This window comes from Schistocerca americana, chromosome 4 (assembly GCF_021461395.2).
Source record: "Schistocerca americana isolate TAMUIC-IGC-003095 chromosome 4, iqSchAmer2.1, whole genome shotgun sequence".
NCBI lineage: Eukaryota > Metazoa > Arthropoda > Insecta > Orthoptera > Acrididae > Schistocerca > Schistocerca americana.
This window is the reverse complement of record NC_060122.1, coordinates 342481561-342497286: the sequence shown is the minus strand read 5'-3', so window position 1 is coordinate 342497286 and position 15726 is coordinate 342481561. Positions and strand designations below refer to the sequence as shown.

General features: G+C 47.2%; 1 protein-coding gene across 1 annotated transcript in view; it reads left to right on the top strand.

The window, feature by feature from the left end:
* Positions 1 to 12851, top strand: part of LOC124613465 (odorant receptor Or2-like) — a 33791-nt gene extending 20940 nt beyond the window's left edge. Inside the window, exon 4 of the mRNA XM_047142171.1 lies at positions 12642 to 12851. Coding sequence (XP_046998127.1) covers positions 12642 to 12851 — 210 coding nt within the window. The remainder of the gene's footprint in view (positions 1 to 12641) is intronic.
* The last annotated feature ends 2875 nt before the right edge of the window (positions 12852 to 15726 follow it).

Below are 15726 nucleotides of genomic sequence, written 5' to 3'. Positions count from 1 at the left end.
CAGCCAGCAGCGGTCCAGCCAGCAGCAGCAGCAGCGGTCCCGTCCGGCCAGCAGCGGTCCAGCCAGCAGTCGCCAGCGCCAGCAGCATGGGACTTCGGCGTCCGTCTTCGTCTGTCTTCGTCCGTCCCCGGTTTTCCTCTCTCGTTTTCCGTCCTATACTGTCTTAGTTTCACCTGTCGTCATGTCAGTCCCCACCACCACTGTCACTACTACCACCACTGCCATAGTTTATACTTCGCCCTGCGCCGCCACTACGACCATTAAATGGTGTGCCCAGTGGCCCCCCCCACCCTCTTTCCATCCCTCCTCTTCTAACTCTCCCTTCTCCCACACTCTTCGTCGCCCCCTCCCCAGCTTCTTCCTCCCGCACCTCTACCTCCGATCCCTTCCCACCACTCCCCCAGCCTGTCACTGCAGCACCAGCTCGGGTGGTGGCCCAACGGGCCACTGCCCATGCCCAGCTCTCCCCATCGCCTTAGCCTTCGCCATCACCGCCACCGCCATCGCCGACGCCATCGCCTTCACCATCACCATTTCCGGCGCCGACTACTGCATCCACGTCGGGAGCTGCCACTTCCCACTACCTCCCTGTAGCTCCCGTCCCTCATATCCCCACTCACCCTTCCTATGCCCTTAAACGCCCTAGTGGCACCGCCACGTCCTCCGCTCCCAAAAAGGCCCCACCCCGTCCTCCTTCCCCCCCTCCCCAGGATGCCATGGATGTCTCCCCACCTGGCCCTACTCCCTCTACCTCCTCCTCCTCCTCCTCCTCCCCTCCCTCTTCCTACAAATACGTCCTCTCTCGTCCTGATCCTTCCCTCCTCGAGGCCTGGAACCTCTCCCACCTTCTCCACCAACACTTTCCTGGAGCCCCCATCTCCCTCTTCACACCCAGAAGAGACTCAGTTCTCATCTCCTCCCCCAGCCCCACCCTCCATACTGATCTTCTCTCCCGCATACCATCACCCAGTTTGGCCCCAATGCCTCCCTCACCCCAGCCCCTTCCCCACCTCCCTCTCGCGAACCCCAACCCCCGCATCACCTGCTGACCCTAACTGCCGTGATCACTCGGCTTAGTCCGACGATCATGGAGGAGGAGGTGTTGGCCGAGCTCAAGGCCCATCCCTCGCTGGAGGTGTGGGCGGTCCACATTTTTAACTCCACCGGCCCCACCCGCCTTATCGGGTTTTCTCAGAGGACGCCCCCTCCATTGACCACCTCCTGAAGGAGGGTGCCCTCCTCTTCAACCAGCGCTACAAGGTCGACCTGTCCTGTTCCCCTCCTCAATCCCTCTACTGCCAGAGGTGTCTGCGCTACAACGCACACACAACAGCTGAGTGCCGCGAGGCCCCCACCTGTCCACACTGTATGCAAGTGCACTTCCTCCGGCAGTGCCCTAACCTTCAGTCCCCTCCCTTCTGTAATACCTGCAATCTCCCGCATCCCACCTACTCCCAAAAATGTAAAGCCTGACCCTCTCTGACCACTCCTGAACTCACCGTTCCTGTCCGCCCTCTGGACGCCCCTATCCCTCCTGGCAGTTCCCTTCGTCCCCCCCCCCCCCCCTTCACCGCTGAGGACATCATCAGGTTCCTCACCATTGTTCTGCAAAACGTCCACCCTTTCCAGTGCGCTCACACCCTCCAACATATCTCCCTCACTGCCCGTTCTGTCTACTCCCACAACCAGGCACATGTCACCTTCTCCCGTCTCGACACCCTTGTCTAAATCCCTGTCATGGCGCGACAGCACCGTATCCTGTTAAACAACATCCGTTCCCTTCCTGCCAACAAGAACCTCTTCATGCATACCCTCGCTACCCACTGCGTGGATACCTTCCTCCTTAGTGAAACCTTTCTTCAGCCCCACCACACTGTTCACACCTCGCCCTACCTCCTTCACCGCTCCGACAATCCCTTCCTGATAGTACGTGGCGGAGTTGCCATTAGTCACCAACGCCAGATCCCAGTTCGGCTCCAACCTCTCCTTCCCGACCCCACCGAACACCTGATTCTTAGTCTCTTCTTCCCTGGCCTTACCATCACCTGCGCCACCATCTATGTCCGCCCTAACACTCTTATTCCTTTTGACTTCATCTCCCACATTGACCATACCTTCTCATCCTATGTGATCGCCACCAACCTCAACGTCCATAGTTGTTCCACAGCCCAGTTATGCCAGTGGCATCGGTTCCTCTCCTCCCTCCAAGGCGACCTTGTCCCCATTCTCCTGCACACCTGCCTTGAATCCAACTCCACTCCTGATGTCGTCCTCTCCTCCCCTAACCTCCTTGGCCACATAACGGTGAATGTCCTGGACCCCATTGGTAGTAATCATCTCCCTGTCCTCATTGTTTCAGACAGTCATCACCCCCACCTCGACCCCCGTCATGACCCTCCCCCGAAGTATGTCCATTTCCTGTGCTGACTGGAATACCTACTGGGATACCCTCTCCAACCAGGTCGATGGCCACCCCTTCACCTACCACCACCCTGATGATATTACCCATGCTGCCTCCTTTCTCCAGCAGACCTTGTCTGAGGCTGTGAAGGCCCACGTCCCTACTGTCGCCATTCACCCCCACCATCCTACCTGACTCCCACAGGCCATCCTCCTCCTCCGTGAATCCCGCCGTCTCTACTGTGCCTTCCTCCACACGCGTGACCCGGACACACTATGACGCCACCAGCAACTCCAGCGTCACATCCAAAACTTGCTTGCGGCTAAGAAACGCCGGGACTGGCGACAGGCATGTACCCATTTAAATGCTACTCTTCCTATAAACTCGTCCAAGTTCTGGTCAGCCTTCCGTTGTCTTACCGGAACTGAACCCTCCCCCTACTATCCTCTTCTCCATGATGATCACCTCTTCCCTGACACCCTTTGTAAGGCTGATCACTTTGCCTCCTATCTCTCCGATGTCTTTTCCATCCCCGACGATCCCCAGTTCGATTACTCCCTCTTCCCGGATGTCTGCAATTGAACTGACACCTCTGTCCCCATCCCCCCCCCTCGCACCTGGTTTCCAGTTCTTGGACAACATGGCACACACAGAACTCAATGCCCCTATCACTACACAGGATCTCATTGCTACACTCCGCACAAAACGCAACACCGCTCCTGGTCACGATCATGTCACCTATGCCATCTTTGTGAAGCTCCTGTCTCTTTCCTCTCCACACTGGCCAGGCTCTACAATGTAGTCCTGTCCACCGGCTACTACCCTGACCTGTGGAAAACCTCCTGTATCCTGATGTTCCTTAAACCCGGTAAACCGCCATCCTCCATCTCCTCCTACCGTCCCATCAGCCTTACCTCAGTCTTCAGCAAGGTCCTGGGATCCATCCTCACCCTCTGCATCCACCAGCATCTCCACCAGCACCACCTTCTTCCCGTTACCCAGTGTGGCTTTCGGCCGTCCTTCTCTTCTGATGACCTTCTCCTTCACCTCACTCATCTCCTTTCCGAACAGCTTAATTCCCGTCACTCCGCTATCTTCCTCTCCCAGGACCTTGAACGTGCCTATGACCACGTATGGCATTCCGGTCTTCTCTTCAAGCTCCAAACCTTCTCCCTTCCTATTAATTACTTCCGTCTGATCGGCTCCTTTCTCTCCCAACGTTCTTCCTACGTCACCATCCATAACATGGATTCCTACACCTTTTTTCCCTCTGCCAGTGTGCCCCAAGGCTCCATCCTCTCCCCCCTTCTGTACCTTTTGTATATGGCAGACATGCCACCGTCATCACCCCTCGTCCAACTTCTCCAGTTTGCCAATGACACCGCTTTCCCTGCCCTTGCCCCACCCTGCAGCATTCTCAACACCTTCTCCAATCCCATCTTGACCAGTTCACTGCTTGGTGCAACCAGTGGTTGCTTAAGGTCCATCCCTCCAGAACCCAGGCGATCATTGCAGGCAAAACCACCCCTTCCTTTCACCTCCTCGATTTCTACCTAACCATTTATGGCCGTCCTATCGCCCTCACCCCCACCCTTAAGTACCTTGGCGTCACCCTCGACCGTCGCCTCTCCTGGACCCCGCATCTTCGGACAATCCAAGCCAAGGCACATCCTGACTCCGTCTCCTCAAGCTCCTTTCCGGCTGTACGTGGGGTCTGGACCCCTCCACCATACTCCACACCTATTAATCTCTCATCCGCCCTATCCTCTGTTACGCCCATTCTGCCTGGATATCCGCCCTCCCCCCCTACCTTTTACAAATCCCTTCAGATCCTTGAAGCCGGCCGCGGTAGTCTTGCAGTTCTAGGCGCGCAGTACGGAACCGTGCGACTGCTACGGTTGCGGGTTCGAATCCTGCCTCGGGCATGGATGTGTGTGATGTCCTTAGGTTAGTTAGGTTTAAGTAGTTCTAAGTTCTAGGGGACTGATGACCACAGCAATTGAGTCCCATAGTGCTCAGAGCCAGCCAGATCCTTGAACCCCATGCTCTCCGCCTCGCCTATCGCATCTGTCTCCACTCCCCCACGTGGATCCTGTACGACCTAATTCCGTTCCCCCACCTCCTCCTTTTCCTCGAATGGATACGGATCCTCTACACCTCCCGTAAAATCGATCCTCCTCACCCACTTGTCTCATCCATCCACTGCCACCGCCACCCACTGCCGTGCCCGTATTCCCACATCCCACCTGCTCTCCATCTCTCCACCCTCCTTACCCTCTCCCAAGGTGGCTTCCGCCAGCTCCCCCTCCCTGATGATGCCCTCCTCCCCTCCATCTACACCTCCTACCAACTTTGATCCTCCCTCCCTTTTCCTGTGTTTGTTCCTTTGGGCACCCTCCCTCCCTTCTCTCCCCCTTCCCTCCCTCCTCCCTCTCTCCCCTCTCCACCCTTAGGCTTCCCCTACCCCCGTCCCTCTACTCCTCTGCCATTGGCATCTTTGCTCTCCCCTCTCCCTCCCCCTCACCCTTCTTCCCCTCTTGGCAGGTCCCCGGACTCGCACACGTTACGTGGACATTCGCGCGCCGGAGATCATTGCCATCCGTTTCTCGCGTGTGCCGTCGTGTTTTGTGTTTAGTGTTCACCGTCACGCTCCATCGTTCACATGTGCCATCGCTATCATCAGTGTTTGTGCGTGGTGTCAACAGTTTGTCGTGTGGATTATCATCGAGTGTGAACGGCTTCCTGTTTTCTATGTTACTGTGTCTACTGTTTTTTTTTTTTTTTACTCGCTGATTGTTCAAACTCATGTATCTTCTATGTTTTATCATTGTTAACTCTTGGGCTGAAGAGCGGCGTAATGTGCTGCTGCCAGCCTACCTGTTGTTGTACGGGTATCAAAATCGCAATAAAGAAAAAAGAAAAAAAAAAAAAAAACACGCATCCTCCAGTGACGGACACTCACTAGGAGATGCTGGACGACTGCCAGCAGAAATATCGTGGCAAGAAGTCAACATGATCCGGCTGCTATCCCGAAATCTCATCGAACATGTTTTCAAATGGTTGTACGCGGAAACGGTATGCTTCTGGACTTGGGTTCTAATGCAAATTATTATGTATTCACTCCTCTTTACAAGTCCTAAAGTTTGTTACGGGAATTTCCGAACATCCTCTGTATCATGATAGCTACACGTTACTATTATTCTGACGTATTGTTCCTATCGAAGCACTATCATGGTAGTGATTGGAGTAGGTATGAATCTGTAGGCTTGCATGTACAAATATTCACAATAAAAATATACCTCTGGCTTTTTTGCATTCTCCTGCTTCTGCTTTAGTAGATGCAAATAACGTGGATAAGTTACCTGTAAGAATTTTAGATTGTTATCGTCATTAGTTCCAAAGATGAAGATATATAAATTTATCTCATGTAACATTGACTGCATAGGCTCGGCAAATCCCCCTTAACAATGTGCGGAGCCCCTAGCAATGGCCGTAAGATCTAATACAATTACGTTTCCAAGTTTAATCTCTAACAGATGTGATACAACTTTATTTTTGAGTGATTATATGAACAACGTAATAAAGATTATGCAAGACAGTATACCATCTCGTCACAGTTCACTAGCGGCATCACCAGAAGCCATTTAGCGGCTATAGCTGATGCATGCTGCAGGGACTGGCGACATACTGATCCCATGACCCACAATCACAGATCGCTCCTCGCACTACCTTATAGGTAGCAGTCGGCCAGTCGGTAGAGGGCTAAGGCATAATACTTGAGTGGAAATGATGACGATGATGATGAAAGGCCTGTCTTTTAGGACAAGAATGATGACTTCAGTTTCTGGTCACAAGACTAATTCTAGAGCTAAATACGCAGTCACTCTCATTTTCGGAGTCTGCATTCTATAAATTTTCACTTTTACGGTTTTTAACCACTTTTATCTTTGAAGGGGTCCAGTTTAAACGTTTTCGAACACTCTTTATACAGTAACACACACACACACACACAAAGAGAGAGAGAGAGAGAGAGAGAGAGAGAGAGAGAGAGAGAGAGAGAGAGACAGACAGAGAGACAGAGAGAAAAAAAAGACGGGGAGGGGGGGAGGAAGACGGGTAGGAGGAGGTTTAGAAGGGGGAGGTATGAGAGGTATGATGCAGGCAACTAAGCAAGCAGGGACTCAGGAATGACTGTGAGGTTAATGTAGTGTCATTTGTACTGCAAGTACAGTGGACGTTTGGTGCAAGACGCATTCGAGTTCTGAGATGGCTGAATTTATTTTTTACAGAATATTCACACAAAAAAAATTGAAAACTGTTTCATTTCTCAATGTAATGTATCTGTAAACACACTGTCATTCCATGGTCGCTGCCAGTATTAATTTAGGAGCTGATTCAACCACTGAAAACACCTGATGTAAAAGCGGCACGATTGGAGGGTGTGCGATGACGTGGTGTGTCTTTCATTGTTAGAAGTAGCCGAAAATACCATTTCAAAGTTCTTTTCATAAAAAAAGAAAACCTCCTGCATATCGTTCGCCCGTTTCGATGGTGTAATCTCTTGGTGAAAGAGCCTAAGTCGTACTTTTTTCAGACAGCTTTCTCTGAGCGTTACAAGGACTTTCTTTTTTAAAACATCTTGTTAGCTCACACCCATCACTTAGTGCCCTTTGGTAAACCACCAAAACAACTCTCCCACTCGAGTGGCCATGTTGTCTGCCCGGATGGTGCTGAGGAGAGGTTTTGGGCCCGTTTTCACAGGACGAGCGGCTTTCTTTGAACTGTCGCACCCGCGAACATTCTTCAGATTCACGACAGAATCATCACACTTCTCATACAACAAGCGGTAAATTTTAACGGGTATTACATAAACCAAGTGGGGCAAAAGAATGACTGCCCACTGTTCTTTTAATGAAAACTTAGCCATCTCTAGTGTTGAAAACATTCCTTAATATACTTTCACTGCACAATCCAGTCAGCTCCTTCATTGATAGTATTTTATTCACACGATCGATTATGAAATTATACAATTTGATCTTCAGGAAAACATATAAGAATGGCGATAATGAACTCGGGACAATGCACCAACACACGAAGTGTCATCACAAATATGTGTAGTTACAACATTTACAACATAAATATTATTTGAATTTCTAGAAAGTGAAGGAACGTAAGGATAAAGTGAGACGCGAAGTTCAAGGGCAACAAAGGCAAGAGTATTTGTGGATGAAACACTGGAGTGTAGCCGTATGACATTATGGTCTGCTCGTTATGTCGACTATCAAGAAATCGATCGAACTAAAACTATGTTGCCTGTCAACGACAATGTAATCAAAATATTAGTGTCTCCCATAAAATGAAGGAAAGAAGTTTTCATCATGTGATTGGCGTCTATATAGTAACAGACATGTGCTTCAGTTATGGCAGTAAGTCAAGAATGTGAAGCTAAAGTAGCGGCGTAAAACGTACCGTCAAATTACGGAATCATCCTGGTTTTTCAATCATCTATTTATATATCACAACGTCGTATGGTGAAGGAGGATAATAAGTCCAAGGACTACAAATATTACTACATAGAAAAGTAAAAGAAAAAAAACCACCATGATGGGGATGGAACGAGTTTATAAAAAGAAGACTAGAAAAGGTAGAGAGGAAATTTCTGGTCAATAGAATTCTTACAGTGTCAAACGTCGGCTTTAATCCGGGGAAGAATTTTCTAACAAAGTAAGTATGGAGAACAGTATTGCATGGAAGTGAAACACAGACTGAGGGAAAACTTGAAAAAGAAGAGAATGAAAGAGTTCGATATGTGGTGCCAGAGAAAGGTGCTGAAAAGTAGATCGATTGATAAGACAAACAATGAAATGATTCCGTCTAGAATCTGCGAGGAAATGAATATGTGGAAAACATTAGAAGAAGGGACAGGATGACAGGACATGTGATAAGACATCAGGCAATACCTTCCATACTACTAGAGGATTTGGACAGGCCAAAATCTGTTAGGAAAGACAGGCATTGGTATACGTTCGACAAGTAATTGACGAATTTGGACGTAAATGCTACTCTGAGATGAAAAAGTTGGCGCAAGAGAGGAAGAAGTGATGAGCCAGATAGAGCCAATCAGAGAATTGAAACAGAAAATCCCAGAAGTACCAAACGTCCAGAAATAACCATGCGTATGGGCTGTTCATTGTGGGCAGTATTTTGATGATGATATGCGATGCCTGCAATGAAGAGCCAAGAGGTGTTGTTATTTCTTATCTTTGGGTATCTGTACTTGATAGTATATCAGCTGCTTGTGCTTGTTCTTCTTTTAACACATGGCGTAATGCCATATCGATAACTGACGATGGTGGACAAATCTGAATATTTCCTAGTACATTTTACGTCAGAACGTTTGCTACTCACCCTTGCTTTACAGCCATTATTGGTACTTATAACCGTAGCTGTACAGGTTGATTCTATCAACGTTTAAAACCTCCCGAAGCGACGTAGATGACGAAAAGGGAAGTATTTAATGTAAGACATATGGTACCGCAAATATCGGCAAGTACCCCAAAAGTGGATGAAAAATGTTGAACATGTGACGGCACCAGATGACGTACATCGCCGCTCGTGCAGCGGTGGAACTTATTGGTGGGTCACAATTGATTATCCCAACCGAAGTAACGTATTCGGTGTCGCTCCCGGCCTAAGTGGGAGACTGTAACATGTGGGGATCAGGGTTCGTATCTTGCGACTGGCAGGCAGTATTTTTTTGCATTGCTTTAGAAAGTTATGTATTTACATTGAGGTAATATTCATTACTTTATTTACCGGTGCCACTGTTTCCGCTGGTTAACTGCAAAATACAGTACAAAAAAACCTACCATATTACAACACAAGTAAATAAGTATCATTGCTACCAGGAAGTGATCTGTGTTTTTCGTAAAAGAGTGTGGAAGCCAAAAAGAAGGGACAAAACTGAAGAAACCCAAAATAAGCATTTGCTTGGTTACAGCGAGGACGGTAAGTTTCTAACTTAACAACAGATCACATTTACAAAAGGTGTTCGAAAAGAGGTTAGCATAGCGGAGCGAAATGTAGGACTGCCCCCTACGGATGAGGGTAGGATTGGCAAGTAAGTCTTCCAGTGGTGTCACACGTCCAACACTTGTCGCCCACTTTCGGTGTGTTTCCCAACGTTTGCGGCCCCAAGGGTCTTATTCTAAATTATTTTCTGAGAGTTATTTGTATCGCTTCGGGGTTTTTTAAACGGTTATAAGAATCACCTTGTATAGACATGAAACAGATGATGAGAATCTCTGTTGATATGTTCTATAACAAAGTACTTGTGTCTTGGTAAATTATCTTTGACAGACCAACGTTATTTCAGTTTAGTCGGTTTCTTACTCGTTCACAAAAGAGGGGAGAGCAGTGTTAAACATTTAGAATCCTGTATAACTGAGATGTATAAGTACACAAACTTTTTTGGCTACACGTATTCGTGATGATGTTTTATGTATGGTTGCATTGAAATGAGTTCATTTTTCCTATAGTTTTATTTTATGCTCATGGCACAAACGAACTGTATACCTTCGAAGTCGATCATGTGAATAAAATACCGTTAACAAAGCAGCTTAATGGATTATTCCACAGCAGTATATTCATGAAATAAATACAGTGAGGCGAGGAAAGACAAGGGATAGTGATATGCACGTTTACTGATAGCGGTAGTATCCCGTACACAAGTTATAAAAGGGCAGTGCATTGCCGGAGCTGTCATTTGTATTCAGGTGATTCACGTGAAAAGGGTTCTGACGTGATTATGGCTGGATGATAGGATTTAACAGGCTCTGAACGCGGAGTAATAGTTCGAGCTAGACGCATGGGACATTACATTTCGGAAACTGTTAGGGAACTCAATATCCCGTTGTCCACAGTGTCAAGAGTGTGTCAATAATACCAATTTTCAGGCATTAACTCCCACCACGAATAAGGCTTTGGACGGCAGCCTTCACTCAACGAAGGAGAGTACCAGCGTCTGCGTAGAGTTGTCAGTGCTAACAGACAGGCAACACTCCGGGAAATAATCGCAGAAGTCAATGTGGTACTTCCGACGGACGCATCCGTTACGACAGTACAGCGAAAGGTAGCATTAATAGGCTGTGGCAGCAGACGGCCGACCTGAGTGCCTTTACTGTCAACACATCTCCTGCAGCATCTTTCCTAGACGGCTGGACAACCGTTGTCTACTTCCATGTCTCGATTACAAGAGCTGATGGTACGTTTTGAGTGTGGCGCAGACACCACGAAGCCATAGAACCAAGTTGTCAATAAGGTACAGTGCACGTTAGTGGTGACCGCATAATAGTGTGGGTCCAACTGAAGCGATCATTGACTGGAAATGATTATGTTCGGCTAGTTGGAGACTGTTTTCAGCCAATCATGTATCTTTTGTAGCCAAACAACGAAGGATGAGAATGCGCCATGTCACAGGGCCATAATCGTTCAAGATTGGTTTGGGGGCCATTCTGGACAGTTCTAGCGAATTATTTGGTCACCCAGACCGTCCGATATGAATCCTATTGAACATTTATTGGACGTAGTCGAGTTGGTGCAAAAAATCGTGCACCGGCAACACTTCCGCAATTATGGATGGCTGTAGATGCAGCATGACCCAGTATTTCTGCAGGAGACTTCCAGCGACTTGTTGAGTCCATGCTATGTCGAGTTAAGCAAGGCAAAAGGAGACACGACACGATATTAGGAGCTATCGCCTGACATGTGTCACCTCAGTGTAGTGCTGCTAGGTTTCTATCCATAACATTGAATCTGACAATAAATGACTGCCTCTCAATCGTAGTTGCCGCTAGAGTTCTGTGTTCTGTTCAGTGCTGCCATCTGTACCACCCATACATAAATAGTGCTTGCATATTTGAAGCCTTAACCTTCGACCATAAATATAATAGACTGGCCCTGACGTCATTTTCGTGGCTCCAACACCTCTGGGCTAAAGTCACGTGAATGTTGGCAAAACATGGTTGTTTCGTGTTGCGCTTATGGCTGTACTCAGTGTTTTATCGGGGGAAATGGCGTTACATTTCACGTGTGTTACTATGATAGTGCAGATGCGTTTATTGAAATCTGCTGAAGTGACTTTTATATGTTTTTTACACTTGAAATAGAGTATCACGTAAATTAAAGTGTTGAAAGTGATGCCTGTAAAGTCAGACTCATGTTAAATTTGGGAAATTATCTGTGATAATTCGGTTACAGAAGTAAGTATAACTGTTTCTCGTTCCTACTCATAGGTTCCCTAAGGATGAAAACCGAAGGCAGCTTTGGTTACAGGCCCTGAAACGGAAAAACTTCAAGCCATCTGCACATACCCGCCTTTTTGTATGTACAAGTGAGATTATAATAAGGTAAGAGCACCTATTGTCGACACATGAAGAGAATTTTTTTCTATCTTCTAATACTATTAAATAAATGTAGGCTCCAAAATGATTTTCTGAAACTTCAAAGTCTCACCTTTCATGAAAATATCATTTTTTTTTTAAACTGATATTTTAAACTTTTGTAAAAATAGTAGGAACTGAACCTTTGAAGTGCACCTAAAATTGATACTCTAAAATGAACCTGCTCATAAAGTCGACAATTTTGGCACCTATAGTTGACATAATTCCCATACTCCATTTTCTTTTATAAGTGACTAGAGCTCAATATGCGGCGAATCCAATATTTAAAGTTTTGTCACGAGCCCACTCTTACTGATTAAAAGAATTTTAACGATATTTTACTTTAATTGATAGTTTATAGTAATTTCGTCCCGCTGCCCACCAGAGGGGCTGTCGATGTATTTGTTAGATTTTATAAACGGTACTGTGAACAAATCCAGGTCAAATGTAGTTCTGACATAATTTTTAGCAAATAAAAAAGTAATTTTTGTTGGAAGCGTTTGGCAGTCAATTGAGAAATGTGGGTAGAATACGATACAAACATAGGATGGCATACCGCTGATTTCAAATCCCGCCACGTTTTGCCAACAGTCACGTGGTTTATGTTGGAGCCACACCAGCCCTATAGCTTCTGTACAACAAGGCCAGTCTACTAGTATCTATGGTCGAAGAGCCTAACAGGATATTCCTATTCGCTCCCAATCCTGTGGAAACAACGTCAAAGACATGGGGACTTGAACGTACCTCGTGTAGTGAGTATACCCGCCGTTGCAAGGTACTGATACGAGTGCAACTTTCAGGGCGAGTCGGTGTCGCTGGCGGCGTACAGCTGCGGCTGGCCGGACGCCCCCGGCTGCTGCCGGCGACCGCTGCTGCTGGTGATGCGGCGCGCGCAGCGCCCTCTAGCGCTGACCGCCGGCGGCATCTACCCCATACAGAGGGCCACCTTCCTCTCGGTGAGTGCCGCTATCTACCTGCTCCTTAATGTTAGCCAAAAGCTGTACAACTAAATGGTAACTTGAGTTTTATATAGCTCCACCACAACACATTTCATTTCCTTGCCTAAGTCCTCTGCCGAAGCACTGTGTCAAAAGGCAACCTTCCTTCCTTAAGCCGTCGGCACACGGACCAAGCATCCGAACGTTGACCGTTGAGCGTGCCGAATTTATGACGTCATAGCGTGGAATAGCACGTTGAGGAGTCTTTCCGAACGTGCAGAGCAATATCTGGCATGTCAGATATTCTGAGCGTGCATTTGAGCGTTGACCAATGAGATGGCACAACACCACTTACGTCACAGGCAAGCCGTCTGCCTTCAGTACAGAGTTGTGAGGCGCCATATTGGCATTCATTTCAAGCCTATATGTGTATATGCCGTTTCTGAGCACCAGCAAATTGAGAATCACTGGAAAACCCGTTTTTAACTGTGTCATTCGTTCCAATAAAATATGAGAAACATCATATTCGTGGCAAAAGAATTATTGTAACTTGCGTATTATGTGAGTAGGCTATTTGAAGGCAGCGACACACTGAAGATCCATCCAAAACGCATTGTTCTTGGTACAATTTGTTATAGTTAAATTTCAATTAGTAACATGTGTACAATTAAGGTTTTCAGGAACGGATAACGTACTATGATAGATGTATGGGGCATGTTGTTGGTGTAGAGTAATGACTAGCGTCACAGTCTGCAGTTGAGTTGTATGTTGGGTGCTGGCTCGCGTCTTGCCACTTCTATGTTTTTTTCCCTAACATTCGCGTTTTTATTAGGTTCTGTTACTTTCTTATTGGTTTAATATAAGTATATACTATAATATTTGATGTTATGTAAATATAAGTTCACCTTTTTTTGAGGGGTGACTGTTCGATTGGCTTAATCTACAGGACAGCTTGCGCTACTTGTATAAAGATATTTTGCTCCTTTTTATTTTACGCTTCGTAATTCATATGTTGCAAAGATTCTGCTAGCGCGTAGAAACAGTGATCAAGTAAGACTCACCTTGGGGTTTTACTAAAATGTGGGAATGAGGAAATAATGTTTATCTTATGCAGAGAAGTATTCCAAATTTGTACCGCACTGTTTCTAATGGAACTTTCATAAGCCTGTGTCCTTATTGATTGGTCATGGTACGTTCCTTTTCGTGCTCGATGGAGGAAATGTGCGTTTTAATAGAGCTACTAACGTGGGAGTTTTACGAGCGCCTGTTGAGTAAACAGTGTGATTTACGAACTATAAACATCCCTCAACAGCCGCTGGAGTGCATTGCAATCGCGTGTACCACGTTGGGGCCCTCGTACCGTATGCGCGAGTCGAATCGTTCCTGAGCGTTCAGCAGCACGTTGAACTTGGCACGCTCAACGTTAATGTTCGACAGCACGGTCCGTGTGCCGTCGGCTTTAAGCACAGGCAATCAGAGGGAGGGCTGTCCACATGGTGGGCTCTGTGGACTCACACAGTGCGGGGAGGGCGCGGCGGTCTAGTTTTCGAATGGCGCTCACTGTGTTATGTGATATCTGTCAACTTGTAACCTATCCACACCCTCCCATAATTAAATGACACGTGTAACCCTAAGTCCCGTAATTTTCAGGACAGGCATGTAACTAACAAGACAAAAAATATGCATAACGAGAAGAGATTATCTGAATGGGACGGAAATCATCGACAGCCGTGATAATCAAGTACAGACAAACAAATGGTTACAATTTCAGAAAAATTGGATGATTTATTCAAGAGAAAAGAGTTTCATAATTTGAGCAAGTCAATAACGCATTGGTCCGGCTCTGTCCCTTATTAAAGCTGTTATTCTGGTTCTCATTGATTGATATAGCCGCCGGCCGGTGTGGCCGAGCGTTTCTAGGCTCGACTGCTACGGTCGCAGGTTCGAATCCTGCCTCAGGCATGGATGTGTGTGATGTCCTTAGGTTAGTTAGGTTTAAGTTATTCTAAGTTCTTTGGGACCGATGACCTCAGATGTTAAGTCCCATAGGGATCAGAGCCATTTGATTGATACAGCCGCTGGATGTCCTCGTGAGGGATGACGCGTCAAATTGTGTCCAACAGTAGAAAAATGGGAACTCAGTTTTATTTACCCTCGCCACAACACATTTTATTTCCTTGTCAAAGTGGGACCGGGCATTATATAGCTGAAATGTAAGCCCAACACCACTTGCCATGAAGGGCAACAAAACGGGGCGAGAATATCGTCGACGTACCGCTGCTCTGTGTGGATGCAGCGGGTGACGACCATCTCATTGGATGCCTTAAATGATGAGGCCCACGTTGAACTGATCATCGATGACCAGAGAAGACCTGCTGTAGACGCCCCAGACAGTGATAGGACAGCAACGCCCCGTATCCTTACAGTACAGCGGTACGTCGAAGGTATTCTACGCCCAGTTTTGTTGCCTTTCGCCGGCCATTGTGGCCGAGCGGTTCTAGGCGCTTCAGTCTGGAACCGCGCTGCTGCTACGGTCGCAGGTTCGAATCCTGCCTCGGGCATGGATGTGTGTGATGTCCTTAGGTTAGTTAAGTTTAAGTAGTTATAAGTCTAGGGGACTGATGACCACAGATGTTAAGTTCCATAGTGCTCAGAGCCATTTGAACCATTTATTGCCCTTCATGACAAGCCGTGCTGGTCTTACATTTCAGCAATACAATGCCCGATTGCTCACGGCGAGGGTTTCTATTGCTTGTCTTCGTGCTTCCCAAGCCCCACCATGGCCAGCAAGGTCGTTGGATCTCTTCCCAATTGAGAATCCTTGGAGCGTTATGGACAGGGCCCTCCAACCGACTCAGCATTTTGACAATCTAACGCGCCAATTGGACAGAATTTGGGAAGACATCTCTCGCGAGGGCATCCAACAACTCTATCAATCAATGCGAAG